This window comes from Colias philodice, chromosome 2 (assembly GCF_061535455.1).
Source record: "Colias philodice isolate Cphi_HAF_F1 chromosome 2, ilColPhil1 Martin Lab GWU primary, whole genome shotgun sequence".
NCBI lineage: Eukaryota > Metazoa > Arthropoda > Insecta > Lepidoptera > Pieridae > Colias > Colias philodice.
The window spans coordinates 8,077,572-8,092,538 of record NC_143087.1 but is presented as its reverse complement, the minus strand read 5'-3'; the positions used below and the strand labels follow the sequence as shown (position 1 = coordinate 8,092,538).

The 14,967-nt window shown below is 33.2% G+C and overlaps 3 protein-coding genes across 4 annotated transcripts; 1 reads left to right on the top strand and 2 right to left on the bottom strand.

Moving 5' to 3' along the window:
* Nucleotides 1–210: 210 nt before the first annotated feature.
* Nucleotides 211–3,028, bottom strand: LOC149490626 (dolichyldiphosphatase 1-like). Its single transcript, XM_089706716.1, has 5 exons — nt 2,801–3,028; nt 2,617–2,717; nt 2,069–2,247; nt 1,732–1,959; nt 211–1,426 (listed from the first exon to the last, which is right to left on the bottom strand). Exons 1-5 carry the CDS (start codon nt 2,865–2,867, stop codon nt 1,294–1,296), a joined length of 708 nt encoding a protein of 235 aa, XP_089562842.1. The 5' UTR covers nt 2,868–3,028; the 3' UTR covers nt 211–1,293.
* A 2,545-nt stretch (nt 3,029–5,573) lies between these two features.
* On the top strand, nt 5,574–9,790 carry Tpr2 (Tetratricopeptide repeat protein 2). Its single transcript, XM_089707010.1, has 8 exons — nt 5,574–5,754; nt 6,088–6,338; nt 6,477–6,675; nt 7,188–7,326; nt 7,414–7,531; nt 7,776–8,193; nt 8,302–8,480; nt 8,838–9,790. Exons 1-8 carry the CDS (start codon nt 5,687–5,689, stop codon nt 8,945–8,947), a joined length of 1,482 nt encoding a protein of 493 aa, XP_089563136.1. The 5' UTR covers nt 5,574–5,686; the 3' UTR covers nt 8,948–9,790.
* A 1,925-nt stretch (nt 9,791–11,715) lies between these two features.
* LOC149490624 (uncharacterized) lies at nt 11,716–13,269 on the bottom strand. Of its 2 annotated transcripts, XM_089707312.1 has the most exons (4): nt 13,205–13,269; nt 12,642–12,772; nt 12,363–12,562; nt 11,716–12,077 (listed from the first exon to the last, which is right to left on the bottom strand). In XM_089707312.1, exons 2-4 carry the CDS (start codon nt 12,750–12,752, stop codon nt 11,990–11,992), a joined length of 399 nt encoding a protein of 132 aa, XP_089563438.1. In that variant the 5' UTR covers nt 12,753–12,772; nt 13,205–13,269; the 3' UTR covers nt 11,716–11,989. The 2 variants fall into 2 exon arrangements, with proteins under 2 accessions (XP_089563438.1, XP_089563446.1); XM_089707320.1 differs by lacking the exon at nt 13,205–13,269 and having other exon boundaries at nt 12,642–12,998.
* Nucleotides 13,270–14,967: the final 1,698 nt, after the last annotated feature.

Here is a 14,967-nt window from a genome sequence, read left to right as displayed (position 1 = left end):
ACAGTATGGAGCCTTTAATTTAAATACCTACCTACTTGTACGGTAGGTATTAAGGTGGAAGCTTAGAACTCAAGGAAAATTAGAATAAAAGAATGGGATAATTTCTGTGGAGGCGTATTGGAACCCATTTTAGCTCCTAATTACGAAAAAAAATTATATGATCAAAATCCGAGGAGTCGTAACTACTCAAAGGTTATTAAAAATAACAAAACTTGTTAAGCGTGTATATTCAATATTCATTTAATTGTATTAACAATATAATAATTTACATAAACATGCTTGCTTTCCTCATAATATGTATCTCAAACCACAACCATTTTTATTCCAATACTTAATTTTGAAACACAATCCAGTGGATTTTTAATTTTGTACCAAAACATTTTATTAGTCGTGTTTAAGATCACACAAAATAAGCGCAAGAATTGTACTTATATTTTTCTATTATTTTTATAGCAGCAACGAAAATAATAAAAATAAGCGTAAATTGGATTAAAAATATATATTGAGTCATTGTTCATTATAAGTATTTACTTACAAATGAAAGAACTATAATGTGTGATCATCATACTGTGTAAGAAATCATTTTGATATACATATTTAAATATCAAATAAACTGGAAACTTAAATGGAAGACAAAAAATACTTTTTACAGTTTTTTAAACTATGTATTTTAAGGTCTCCTAAATATATTTAAAATATTGAATTTATTTAAACATGTGCATTATTTTATTTTACAAAATTACATATATTGCTCTTAAATATTCTCTCTTATAACTGTAAAAGTAAACTATTACTTACTTACATAGTTTAATTAAACTGCACATTATCTTTTATTGTCTTTTATGTTTACATTTGAGTATAAAGATAGTAATTAGTACTAAGAATTAAAACGTTATAAATATTATGGTAGGTGGATTAAGATTACCTTATATACATACTTCAATCATATAATATATAATAATGGATGAATTTTAAACATCTGAACATAATATTGTGCAACAATACAAAAAAACAAATCAAGTTATGGTCAGTCATACCATAATCTCACCATTAAAATAACAAATAATAAAATGCGTTTCAAATATAATTTTCTAGATAGTTAACAAAAATATAATAATCGTCCATCAAAACATAGTCATAATACATTTAAAATAAATGCTACTCATATTGGAAACGCATTCTAACGATATACATAATGACCCCGCTGAGCACAACAGCTGCAGCGGTAAGCAATCGTCACGCGCGAGTTCTCGGACGGCACACGGCGTCGCTTGCGCGCGAGAAGGCGTATTGTCATCGGGTTGGTTTACAAGCTGCCAATTTTCGGCCTCGAGTGCGTGCCTCGTGCCGCGACTTGGTGTATTCAAACCATAATACATTTGGTATTAAAGTTGTGTCTCGTATCATTAACATTTCACATATTTTCCTGAAAATTAAATAGTCACATATAGAATTTATATTTTTGGAGGCGGGACTCGAACCCGCATCCTTTCGGAATGGCGCGAAAGGATGCGGGTTCGAGTCCCGCCTCGTGATCGAATTTTTTCTATTCTTTATAAATTTATAGTCACATATAATTATGCCTCCTTACATTTTTTCTGACTCATATCATTTACTTTAAACTTCATTGGATGGTCATTGTTCAACTCAAATCAAATCAACAATTTTTTTATCATGCAGAGACAAAATTCAAAATGATTATAGATTATCACTTAAATTTTTGATACTTACAAATTAGCCACTTGCGGGAATATTGGTGTGAGTATTTTATGCACAACAGTGAACCAAACTGTTGCAGTAACAAATCCAACCAGGCCACCAACAACAACTTGCCATGTTGTGTGGTATTCTAGATATACTCTCCCAATGCATACAATCAAGGCTAATAAGAAACAATTACTTACAATAATAACTTTCCATAAAACAGATATTATGTTATTATTGTTTATATGGTGTAATCTGAAACAAAGTGAGAAGAATTAATGCTAAAGAATTACTATTAATTCAAGTATTAAATATGAATTAATTTTTGATTAATAAAAATTTTATTTAAAATAAAATAGTTCACCTTATTATGAAAAAGTATAAGACATATATACTAAAAAACCATATGAATTGTGCATGTGAGGAAGGCATTCCATATTCATTATATAAATGTCCCCTAGATAGTGGCCTCTTTTCACATATAATATGTTTTAATATTATATTCAAGAGCTCATTTACGAGAGTTCCTATAAAAAAAGCTATCTGTAATGTAAACAGAAAAACATGTTATCATCAATGAAGTCAATAAATCAAAACAAATATATAGGTTACTAGATTTCGGCTTCGCCCGCGTTTTCAAAGGAAAACCCGCATAGTTCCCGTTCCCGTGGGATTTCTGGGATAAAACCTATCCTATATGTTATTCTGATATATAAGCTATATTGTGGTAAAGTTTCATTCAAATCCATTCAGTAGTTTTTACGTGAAAGAGTAACAAACATCCATACAAACTTTCGCCTTTATAATAGTATTGTGATGATTGTGATTTATTTATTTTGAACATCTAATATGGAACTACTTTAAAGTAAATTATATTATTATATTAGTAAGTATACTTATTCAGTAACTTACTGTATGTAGGTCTCTTCGAAATAAGATCAAGGCGATAAAACCAGCGCCAATTCCAAAAGGTGCTAAACTGGTAAGGGCAAAAAATTTACCAATGAAATCACCTGAAATAGTAAAAAACGGTTATATTCTACCAAGCATTCCTTTATAAATTATATAAAAGTGTAGTTCAGTGAACGTAATTTACCTTTGGGATATTCGACTAACGTAAGTGCTAAAGGCTGCCATTCAATAACATTTTCACTATCCGCCATATCTTCTGTATATTTTATTTATTATTAAAAACATATGAACTGTACACATATAATATTATTCGAACTTCATTTTTACAATTTCTAATTTTCTAAAAAACAGTTCCATGGAAATCGCTTACGATTTGACATTGACAATTGACGTGCTTTGACTCGTGCTTTGACGTATAGCTTGGATCACAGGATCACAAAGTAAACTGTACAATGCTCAGCAATAAACGTAGACACCGAGCGTAGACAGCTCTGTCTACGGCATAGAATACAATTACTCCTAGCGGAGGTCTACGGCAATAAACCTACAAGCTACAATGCTTCGATTATTAAATACCACAGAATAAATATTGCTGTGATGGTTGCTGTCTGACGTGACGTGTTTCTCAGAGGCGTTCAGAAGGTGAAGTGTGGTATAGACATAGTTACCAAATAAAATTATCAAATAATATGATAGGTAAAGCATGTAAAACAAAAAGAGCGTGTGTTTCTCTTTTTTATGTCACTGCCTGTGTTTGCTTGGTAGAGATCATCATCACTACATAGTATAAAACAAAGTCGCTTTCCCTGTCCCTATGTCCCTTTGTACGCTTAAATCTTTGAAACTACGCAACGGATTTTGATGCGGTTTTTTTTAATAGATAGAGTGATTCAAGAGGAAGGTTTATATGTATAATAACATCCATTAAATAGTGGAGAAGTACTGTTATTTTTGAGGTTTCTAATGTGATGTCGTAAAAAATTACATTTTTTCCGCTTACATTGCAAACGCAGGCTGAACCCTACGAGTTTTATCAAAATAATGTACTAAGTATTATACACATTGAAAAGGTCTACAGAAAAGTCCGCGATGGTATATGTCTATCTCTTATGGATAACCCACAATAACTTTTTTTTATCATTTACTTTTTACGACAAATAATGGCTAATTTTCGATGCGATTTTAACCAATACAGCATTAATCCTTAACCAATTAAATACCTTGAATACATTGTTCATTTAATATAGATCTTTAAGGCCCTTTACACCGTATGATTTAAGTGAATATTTTCGAAGATATTACAGATTTAAAAATTGCCGGACGTAGCGTTTGCGGCGATACCGGCCGGCCGCCCGGCTATCTATTTTACACCCGTGCGAAGCCGGAGCGGGCCGCTATGTTTTTATATACAACGTTCACAGTTTTTAACCGACTTCAAAAAAAAGGAGGTTATCAATTCGGCCGGTATATATTTTTTTTATGTATGTACACCGATTACTCCTATGTTTCTTAACCGATTTACGTGATTCTTTTTGTGTTCAATGCGGAATGGTGTCGAATTGTTTCCATAAAAATTTAATTCGGATAGGCCCAGTAGTTTTTATTTAATAAGCATTTTTGTCTGTACTCGATGACTTAATTGAAATGTAGCAATAACTTTGATTCACTTCCCGGTAACCGATTGAGCTGAAATTTTGTATACGTATGTAAATTGGATAGCGATGAAACATTATCATGACATAGAGCTGATTTTATGATGGAATCGGAAGGTGGCCATAGGAACTCAGTAATATATTGACTCAACTTTATCGAGATTGGGCTCGTTTGATTCGTGTTGAAAAATACACTAAAAAGTATTAAATAAAAATAACTGCGAAAAACAACCGACTTCAAAAACGGAAAAGTAATAAATAAAAAAGATTTGATATTATTAATTACTACATAATATTATTTAGATGTGCTATTTATTAAATAGGTTTGAAGTCAGTGCCAAACACGAAGCACTTAGTATTAAGCCCGTGCACCGACATCAAACCTTTTTAGTGAATAGCATATCAAATCTTTTTTATTTATTACTTTTCCGTTTTTGAAGTCGGTTGTTTTTAACGCAGTTATTTTTATTCTGTAGTGTATTTAGTACTAGCTTTCCGCCTGCGGCTTCGCCCGCATTTTCAAAAAAAAACCCGCATAGTTCCCGTTCCCGTGGGATTTCCGGGATAAAACCTAGCCTATGTCACTCAGAAATGATGTAGCTTTCCAACAGTGAAAGAATTTTTCAAATCTGCCAAGTAGTTTCGGAGCCTATTCAATTCATACAAACAAACAAAAAATCAAACCTTTCCTCTTTATAATATTTGTATAGATCAGCATTGCACCCGTGCGAAGCCGGGGCGGGTCGCTAGTATTAAATAAATCATGGCATTGCGCAGTGATAACGAGGAGTTATTTCAGTGTAAGAAAAATCATAATATTTCATCAGTTCGTTGCTCATGAGCATTTTTATAATGCAGATAAATTTCGTCGATTACCTAAGAGCGGGAGCACACGATGCGTTGCGGCACCGCACCGCAAAGATTTCACCGTGTCAGTGGGCACACGAGCGGTGCGGCGCCGTAACGTTTTTATGACGCAGCGGCGTCGTAGCAGCGTTGCACAGCGTGTCCTTCCTTGTGACGCAAAACAACTGAGCGGTGCCGCTCCGACGTCGCACCGCATTCACCCCTCCCCGCCTCGTCTTGGTGGTTACAAGTCCGGTGCGGCGCCGGAGCGCATCGTGTGACATGCCACAGATATTTCTATGTAAGACGACGTAGCGACACCGCTCCGGCGCCGCACCGCCGCCGCAACGCATCGTGTGCCTTCGCTCTTACTCTTACCTAACTTATTAATCCATTTCCATTTTCGTGACTATATTTTTTATCTGTAATATTTTTAATCTATTTCTTTTCTCTTTGAAGGAAACTTGCTTTTGCTCTTTCTTTTGGCAGATTTTATGGTTCCGTATTCCGTCGTCAAATAAAAGAAGTTGTATGTGTTTTTGTATAAATTGGTGAAAAAATAAGGAACAAAAATGGCAGAATCAGAAGTTGTAGATTTGGATCTCACCATTGATGACTTAGTACCAAAAAGCCCTGAGAAGTAAGATTAATTTTTTCATTGAATCAATGCCTTAAAATGTCCTTCATTAATATTACATTATCGTTATCGTTGAACTCTTTGTTTACCCTGTCATAGAGATTTTAATCACTGCATACCCTCAAATTATTCAGATCATTTCCTTTGTTATGAATCGTCTAGATCCTAGGCCCTTGACACTTGACCTACTTGTACTACCCACGATTTCGTATACAATCGCCTTATAAATATTCATATTCATTTCTTTATTTTTTTAGGAATTTGAAATCTATCGTTAAGACTTAAGTATATATTTCGCTAATTCCATTGTAAACTTTTTTATTTGATGATGTTTAGATTGGCTGAAGAAAAAAAGGAAAACGGAAACCATTTATATAAATTTAAAAATTATAAAGGAGCTTTGGCTATGTATGAAGAGGCTATCAAACTGTGCCCAGAAAATGCAGCATACTATGGCAACAGATCTGCCTGCTACATGATGTTGGGAATGTATAAAAAAGCTTTGGAAGATGCTCAAAAAGCTGTTGCTCTTGATTCCACCTTCACCAAAGGATACATCAGGATGGCTAAATGTTGTATTGCTCTAGGTACAGTTATGAATTTTCTTAAATCTTTAACATTAATTATTATTTCACCTTTAAACTCAGCACTGATAGAACTAACATTATTGTTATTTATTTTTGCATAATAGTTTTGAAGTAATAAATAATACAAGATATGTTTAGGTGATATATCTGGTGGAGAACAAGCAGTAAACCGTGCAACCGAACTTGGTGGTGCAGATTGTGCGTCAAATGAAAAAATGGCACTTGATTCATTGAGACGATTACATGAAGATGCTCAACGTGCTTTAGAATCTGGTGATTTTAGGCGTGTTGTGTTTTGTATGGATCGCTGTCTTGAATATAGTCCATCTAGTTCAAGGTATTTGTTTGTCAGTATACAATCTATAGGTAGATTAGACTTAGGGCCAATTTTTCAATGCTCGGTTAAAACTTATCCATCCAATAAAGTATTACACGATAATATTAAAATGTCACGTAAATTGTCAAATACGGACAATTAGAATACGTTTTAAAATGGTAGTTTTATACATTATTCAACGAATAAGTTTTATCCAAGGATTGAAAAATCAGCCCTTATGCATGAATGCAGTAGAATCAGTGTTTAATGATATAATATAGTTTTTAGCCAAGGGACTGGTGGACCCGATCTTATGTTATAAGATCAAAGCTTCTTTCTTGTGTTTATTTTTCTTATTTGTGGATATTATCTAATCATTAATAACAAATTCCTGTACAATCATGGAATTTAAGTCGCCATCTTTTTTATATTGCAAGGCACTAATTAAGTGCTGCTGTAAAGTAGGGCTGAACAGCTTGTTTACCATTAAATGAACAGGATAATTGTTACACTATCTTGCATATTATTTGCAGGGCAAAATTGATAAAGGCAGAATGTCTGGCAATGCTAGGACGATGTCAAGAAGCTCAAGAGATTGCCAACGACTCATTAAGATTTGATAGCCTTGACACGGAAGCCATATATGTAAGAGGACTGTGCCTTTATTTTGAGGTATTTATCAGATTTTTATTTATTATTTCCTGATTAAATTATTAATTTCAGAATATTTGATTGATCATTATTCATATTCTTTCATAGGACAAAGATGAACAAGCCTTTAAACATTTCCAACAAGTACTAAGATTAGCACCTGATCACAAAAAGGCAATGGAAACATACAAGAAAGCTAAACTACTCAAACAGAAAAAGGAAGAAGGTGGGTATTTTTCATGTTGACTCCACTAAAGTTAACCACTTTCAGAAGAAGGTAGGACTCAAATGTATGTATGTATGCAAAATTAGAAATGTTGCAAATTTGATAACTATTTTTCTATTTCACTCTCATGAAAAATGTAATAATTTATGTTGCTACTGGTAAGATGTATGATGATGATCTTTTTAATTATAGAAAATAAAAATAAATATTCTTTTAGTTTTAAAAAGTTATAATACTTTTTCAGGCAATGAGGCATTCAAGATGGGACGATGGCAACAAGCTTTAACTCTTTACAACGAAGCACTTAAAATTGACAAAAATAACAGAAAAGTTAATGCCAAACTATACTTTAATAAGGCAACAGTATGTGCCAAACTCCACCAAATCAAGGAAGCTGCAGAAGCTTGTACTGCTGCTCTTGATCTCGACTCAAACTACATTAAAGCGCTTTTACGTCGTGCCAAGTGTTACACAGAGCTTGGTGAATATGAAGAAGCTGTAAAAGACTATGAAAAGTTGTACAAAATCGATAAAAGTAAGGAAAATAAACAGCTCTTACATGAAGCAAAAATTGCGCTTAAGAAATCGAAACGCAAGGATTATTATAAGATTCTTGGTGTTGAAAAAACAGCATCTGAGGATGATATTAAAAAAGCGTATAGGTATGTTCTATAAAGTTCAATTTCACTATAAGATGTATAAATTTATCATCAATTATATACATATTGGGTAATATTGATGTCTTAAATTAAATTTATACAAATCAACAGGAAGCGGGCTCTCGTTCATCACCCAGACAGACACGCGGGTGCAACAGACACGGAGCGTCGTGAACAAGAGAAACGTTTCAAGGAAGTCGGTGAAGCCTATGGAATCCTCAGCGATCCCAAAAAACGAGCCCGCTATGACCATGGACAAGACTTTGACGACGATGGCTCTGGTGTTGGTGGTTAGTAAAACTATTTTATATTATTCAATAATTAATACGTGAAATTAATAATGTGAAGATTTTATGTGAAAATTGTTGATTTAACCTATTGAGCCCCAAGCGGCCCGATCGGTCCCAGACACAATAGATTTTCTATTGTGTCTATGGTTCCGCGGCCTGAGTTATTAAAAGAATTATGGAATAGAGTTCAGTTTAAAATTTGTAAAAAGAAACTTGATGAAAAAAAAATATGGGTGTATTTTTCAATTTCATTTTTGTTAAGCAACAAACACAGAAAAAAATGTGTCATGCCGATAATAGTTTTTTTTATTTTTTGGTATACTAAATTTGTCATTTATATTTTGTATTTTGTTTCAGATATCGATCCAAATGTCGTATTCCAAACTTTCTTCCGCGGCGGCCAACCTTTTGATTTCCACAGTGGCGGCGGTTTCCCCGGTGCTGGCTTCAGTTTTCAGTTCGGCTAGATCATATGATCAGTTTAATATCTGTATACTAAAAACATTCATAACCCAACTTTACATAGAAACTATCAAAATTTTGTCATTCCATTATAATTATTATTGTCTAATGGGCTAATAAATACAATACGACATTGTTTTTATTTTCATGTCGTATAATTAAGACCAAAACAAAATAGTCACTATAGTTGCCTTAGAAAACGCTTAAAAATAACAAGTGTTCAGTGTTTATGTAGGCAAAATAAGTAGGTAAAGGTTTCGTAAAAAACAATGCCTTAAGTGGGGAAAAAACATTACAAATGCGAGTAGTAGATACAAGCTTATTACAAAATATTTTTAATAGGTATGGACTGATTATGTGATATTGATTTTTCCCGTAAAATAATTTTAAATAAGAATATTAAAACATTACTAATGAAAACGAAAATAAAATGAAAAATTAGAAAATGCTATACCTAATTCATTTTTTTAACTATTGTTTAACGATTAATACAATTTTGGAAAAATAAATTCTGAGGCTTCATTATCCATAATATCGAAAACATCTACTTCATTATCAGATAGATCAGTGTTTCCCAACCTGGGGGTCCGCATACAAATCAAGAAAATTACGAAAGCCACTAACCAGACTATTCTGACGGCCGTACTTTGTATTTTTCAGTTTTAAGTTGTTTGGGGGTCCGCGAATCATGGTAAGGTTGGGAAAGGCTGAGATAGATGATAAGTGTGCAGCATTTTCGAAACGTACTTTTATAATTTGGTACTTGGCAATAGAATTTTTTTATTACTCATTTAAACGTTCTATTAATTTATCCGATTTTAAAAGAGTAAATAAATAAGATACATTTAGTTTTGTCCTTCTCTTTTTAATTGTTAATGGTGTAAACAGTAGTATTAGTCAACCCTATGGGAATTTACTTTTTATCATCGTTAAAGGTTCTTTTGTGTTCATTTTTTTTTTTAATATTAACCAGTAATTACAATTCAACTGTACCCAGCTAAGTTCCCAGATCGCAAATAAATTAAGTTTTCGCTTTTATTTTAATCAACTTTCAAGTTAAAATATTTATTTATACAAAGGACCAGGAGCCGAATTCACGACATAGACAGTCATAAACCCGACAATGATTTATTAATTTGTTGGGATAATGTTTTAATGGTTAAAAATGTTTAATTTTAATATGTTTTTTTATCGATGATTTGCAATTTACTATATTTAAACAATCATAATAATTATATAAAAATCGTAAGACGGCAAGAGTTACAATAGAAGGAATTATTACGGTGCATTTTCATCTAACGAACAGAGCTAGAGTAAGAGCAACCTTTCGTGATCTGTAAGTGTAAACGATAACTCGTATTCAGTGTTATTCAGTATTAGAACATTGCATAGAATCTTTTCGAACGCACTAAGAAAAATGAAAATCGAAAATATGCTTTACGCCTATTTTACACTAAAATAATTTGACATAGTAGGAGCATTCGCTCATTTGATGTAAATGCGCCGTAAAAAGAAATAGTTATGGTTACAATATAATATGGATTAAATTTTTCAAATTAATTCCTATTGAATCAATGTTAAAAAATAAAGTTTTGGTCTATTCTTCCGGTCATTGGATACTTTATAAAATAGTTCAAAGTTACTCTGCCTTAATTAATAATTTGAAGGATCTGGAACTAAAATGGTTTTGTCTTTTTATTCTTAAATAAAAAAAATCTAAGACAAAAAAATGTATTTCATTACTATTCAGTTACCACAATATTAAAACCACAGAACATTAAAAACAAATAGAAGTGCTATAATGTCATAATTACTATGAAAACCAGTGTCGCCAAACCCATACATTTAAACCAATAGTTATACAGTACACTACAAGTAATCTATGCCTTTGATTGGACAGCTTAATTTGAGTAAAAACTGACTTAGGTTATAAATTCAGCATTTCAATATGTACCCTAACGCACCATGTTACGGTTTATTTTAGTATAACATCCCTAGGTATATTAGCTGTTTTGTTTCTCATTGCACAGAAATTCCAAATTCGAAAACATCCAGCTACTCCACAACCGAGGGCGTTAGTTTTCGATAGATATAACTTTGAACCTCAACACATAGGATAAGGTTGAAATTTGTGTCACTCAACATTAATGACATTAACTTGATATTTATCTGATGCTATGCCCTGAGGGATGTCAGCCTTGTTATCGATAATTCACAAATAAATATTTTTTGTGTATTTTTTTTTCTTTCTATTATATGAGTATAGTATTAAGTGTCACATTTTGGAGTATATGTATGTATATATATGTATATATGGCTGTATCGGTGGCCTTTGTTAGACCGCTTAGTGCTGTTCGGCATCCAGTTAACTCGTCACGTTGCATTTATCCATTTCTCTTTTAAATTAGCCTCTTTGGGAAATCTATAAATAAATTGGACAAATGAAAGCTAAGGAAAAATAAAATAAAATTTAATATTTTTTTATAATGTTTGTCTTTTCTATATATTCTGTGGTATCGCTTCAAACTAAATGAAGCGATATGATTGGTGCTTTTAACATATTCCTCGCTACACATCCTTGCACATTATTGGTGGAAAAGCACCCGTAAGGGCGAGGCCACAACACTGCGTTGCGGCGTCGCGTCGCGTCGTAAAAATCTACGACGCGGTGCGCTTATAATTCGTGTGAATATACTACATTTTTAAGTCTGCGGCGTCGTAGATTTTTACGACGCGACGCCGGCCGCAACGCAGTGTTGTGGCCTCGCCCTAAGGGGTGGAGCTGATATATTGGAAAAAAGGAAAACGAAAAAAAGAAGTAAAAGACGTATCACGTAGGTATATTGACTATATTCTGAGATATGTTTCATGAAATATTTCGAAATGGGTCGTAACTCGTAGGTACCAAATTGTAATTTAAATAAAATAAAAATAAGTATGACCTAGTGAAGTAACTAAGTGCTTTTTTATTTCCAATCTAAAGCGATTACCAATATAGCGATTCATACAACTTATAGGGATTTAATTCTTTTGAGATTAAATGTTTTTTAACTGTTTTCATTATTTTTATTGAAATTCATTGCTTTATCATTTGGCTGGCGCTTATTGCTTGTGCGACTGCTGACTCCTTCGAATCTAAAACAAATCAAAAGTGGTTACATTTCTTAATATCGAATCTACTGCTGGGTGTCAAACGATATTGTGTTGTAATTGAAACACTCTGTGATTGAAACCGCGACAACGCCTGAGCGCAGATAACTAATGTACCTAGTCTTAAATTCTTAATATTATGGTCTTAATCGACAATGCCCACAGTGGACCAATTCATTCAGAACTGATAAATACTTGAGTAATTTTCGGAAAACATTACTAGGTATTTACCTACTCAATATATGGATAGACAGACACAGTACTACTTACTTTTTCATTTTAAATGGTTTTTTCTTCTCCGGTTTCGGTGGTTGATGATTAGATTTGAAAGTAAGTACATATTTTTTTACAATATCAACGTTGACAGTAGTGTTTTCGGGATACATACGCTTTTTCCAAGCTTCTCTTTCATCGAACCACATTCGTTGATACTCATACGAAAGGAGCCACTGTATTCGTGAAGGCCCTTCCTAAAGATATGACAAAGGTAGGTCATGAAATATTTACCAGTATATTTATGAACGTGATTTATTTTTAAAATTAAAATACCATAAATTTCCATGGCTGTGGATTATACTTAGGGAAATCTGATGAAATTATGTTATGAACTGGCCTACATTGTGTTGTTTTCTCCCATTTGATACCGGACATGCGGCCCATATTTTATACCGGATAAAAATCTAAAATAGATAAAAGTAGATAGATAAATAGTAATTAGAAAATATATTTAGGTATTTGTAAAACTTCACAAAATCTTAAAATTTAAACGTCAGGGCATGTCAAGTTACTGCCTATATTTTGTTTATTTTAGAACTCTTTACGCATGGATTTACGTATAGGTACATATAAAAAAGGTCAGACGGAACGGAACCCAGACAAAACTGACGAAAGTTTCTCTAGATCACCTCTAGATGAATATTTTATAGCAACGAAAAACGACGAATTTTGGATAAAATCGATTCATGTTTGTTTGACATTTGAACTCATGTCTGGACAGATTTTATAGATTTAAGTCTATTTATGTATAATAATTATATTTCAGGAAGATTAAAAGACCACATGAGTAAATAAAATAGAGCAGACAAATAAACACGTGCGAATTTCTTATCTACCTATTTTAGTAGGATTGTTGCAAATTAAATAAAATTTATTTATTTACTGATAATCAATGTAGATTATCTTCTTTCTTTCTTGGATCTTTTTTATCACTTTCGATAGTGATGAGATGCCAATCGCTTGCGCTGAGTACGAACTGGTGTCTCATTTACAAATTTACGCACACACAGTTGTGTGCGTAAATTTGTAAATGAGACACGCGAAGTATTGTTTTGATTTTGTTTACTGACTGCAGTAAACAAAATCAAAACAATACTTCGCGTTGTGTGCGTGTCATCACACAAAAATATGAGAGCGACTCGTTCGCACCATAGGGCGTATTCAGAAAGAAAGCTTGAAACTTATAAGCGCTTATCGGCGCTTATAAGCGCTGGTAACCCGCGCAGGAAAATATATGAACATGCGCTTATAAGCGCTGATCGGCGCCGACAAGTTTGTTGAAACTTGTTGGAACTTGTCGGCGCCGATCAGCGCTTATAAGCGCATGTTCATATATTTTCCTGCGCGGGTTACCAGCGCTTATAAGCGCCGATAAGCGCTTATAAGTTTCAAGCTTTCTTTCTGAATACGCCCTATAGAAATCTAAATAACAAGACACATAGAAGTGCTATAATGTCATAATTCGTATGAAAACCGCTGTCGCCAAAATCAACACATTCAAACCGAAAGCTAAACAGTACACACAAGTAAACTATGCCTTTTATTGGACAGCTTGATTTTAGTGAAAACTAACTTAACTATTAATTAATTAAGCTTTTGAATATGTATCCTAACGCACGAATTTACGGTTTATTTTAGAATAACATCCCTAAGTATATGAGACTTTTTGCTCCAATACGAACAAACGATTGCTCTGAGAACAAACGTGATAATAAGAATGGTCGACTGTGTCATTCATTGTTATTTCGATTACTATGGTGACACTCGTAATACTTGTAAATATTCTATAATTTTAAGAAAAACGGCATTATTTCTAAAAAAAAATATTTTCCGATGAAATATTATTCCTTTATAAGTATAATTACAACTTGTGGAAGAATTTCCGCAATGGGAATTGCTGAAACACACCATGTATACACTCATACGTCTCCAGAGCAACTGAACAGTGACGAATGCACTGGTGATGTGAAAATCACCTGAGTGGCGACAAGGTCACGCACGCTTACGACTTCTAGTGTCTTGTTATTTAGATTTCTATGGTTCGCACACTAGATTGTAAGTGACGTACGTATACAGCACCACTACAGCTTGTTCTTTTTTTGGGCATTATCATGGCATTATGCTGCGACACCGGCCCCGCCCCCTAACCATATCTCCCTAGTTTCTGTGATCTGTATTCTGTGCCCATAACCATTCACGGTGTTAGAGCCACCCAAAGACGTTATAGGTACTTCGTTATACAGGGTGTCCCAAGAAGTATGGATATACTGAAGCCAGGAGGTTAGAGGACCTAGAGGGCTATCTGAGTCACCCCCATGTATGTGATACGATTTTTCGTATTTTCGGTTTTTTTTTCACCTATTGCCGAGTACGATGAGATTTTTATTTTTTATTTTTTACCTACCCTGAAAATTTCATTTTATTATTCATACTAAGGCTTCAATCGAAAAATTTAAATCTAAATGTAGTAAGTGCAAAATTTTATTTTACATAATTAATAAAAACAAATTAAAACCGATTACAAGGTGTTAAATTACAAGAAATATTTAAAATGACCCCCTGTTGCTTAATGCAAGTGCGACATCACCGGAAGTTTTTT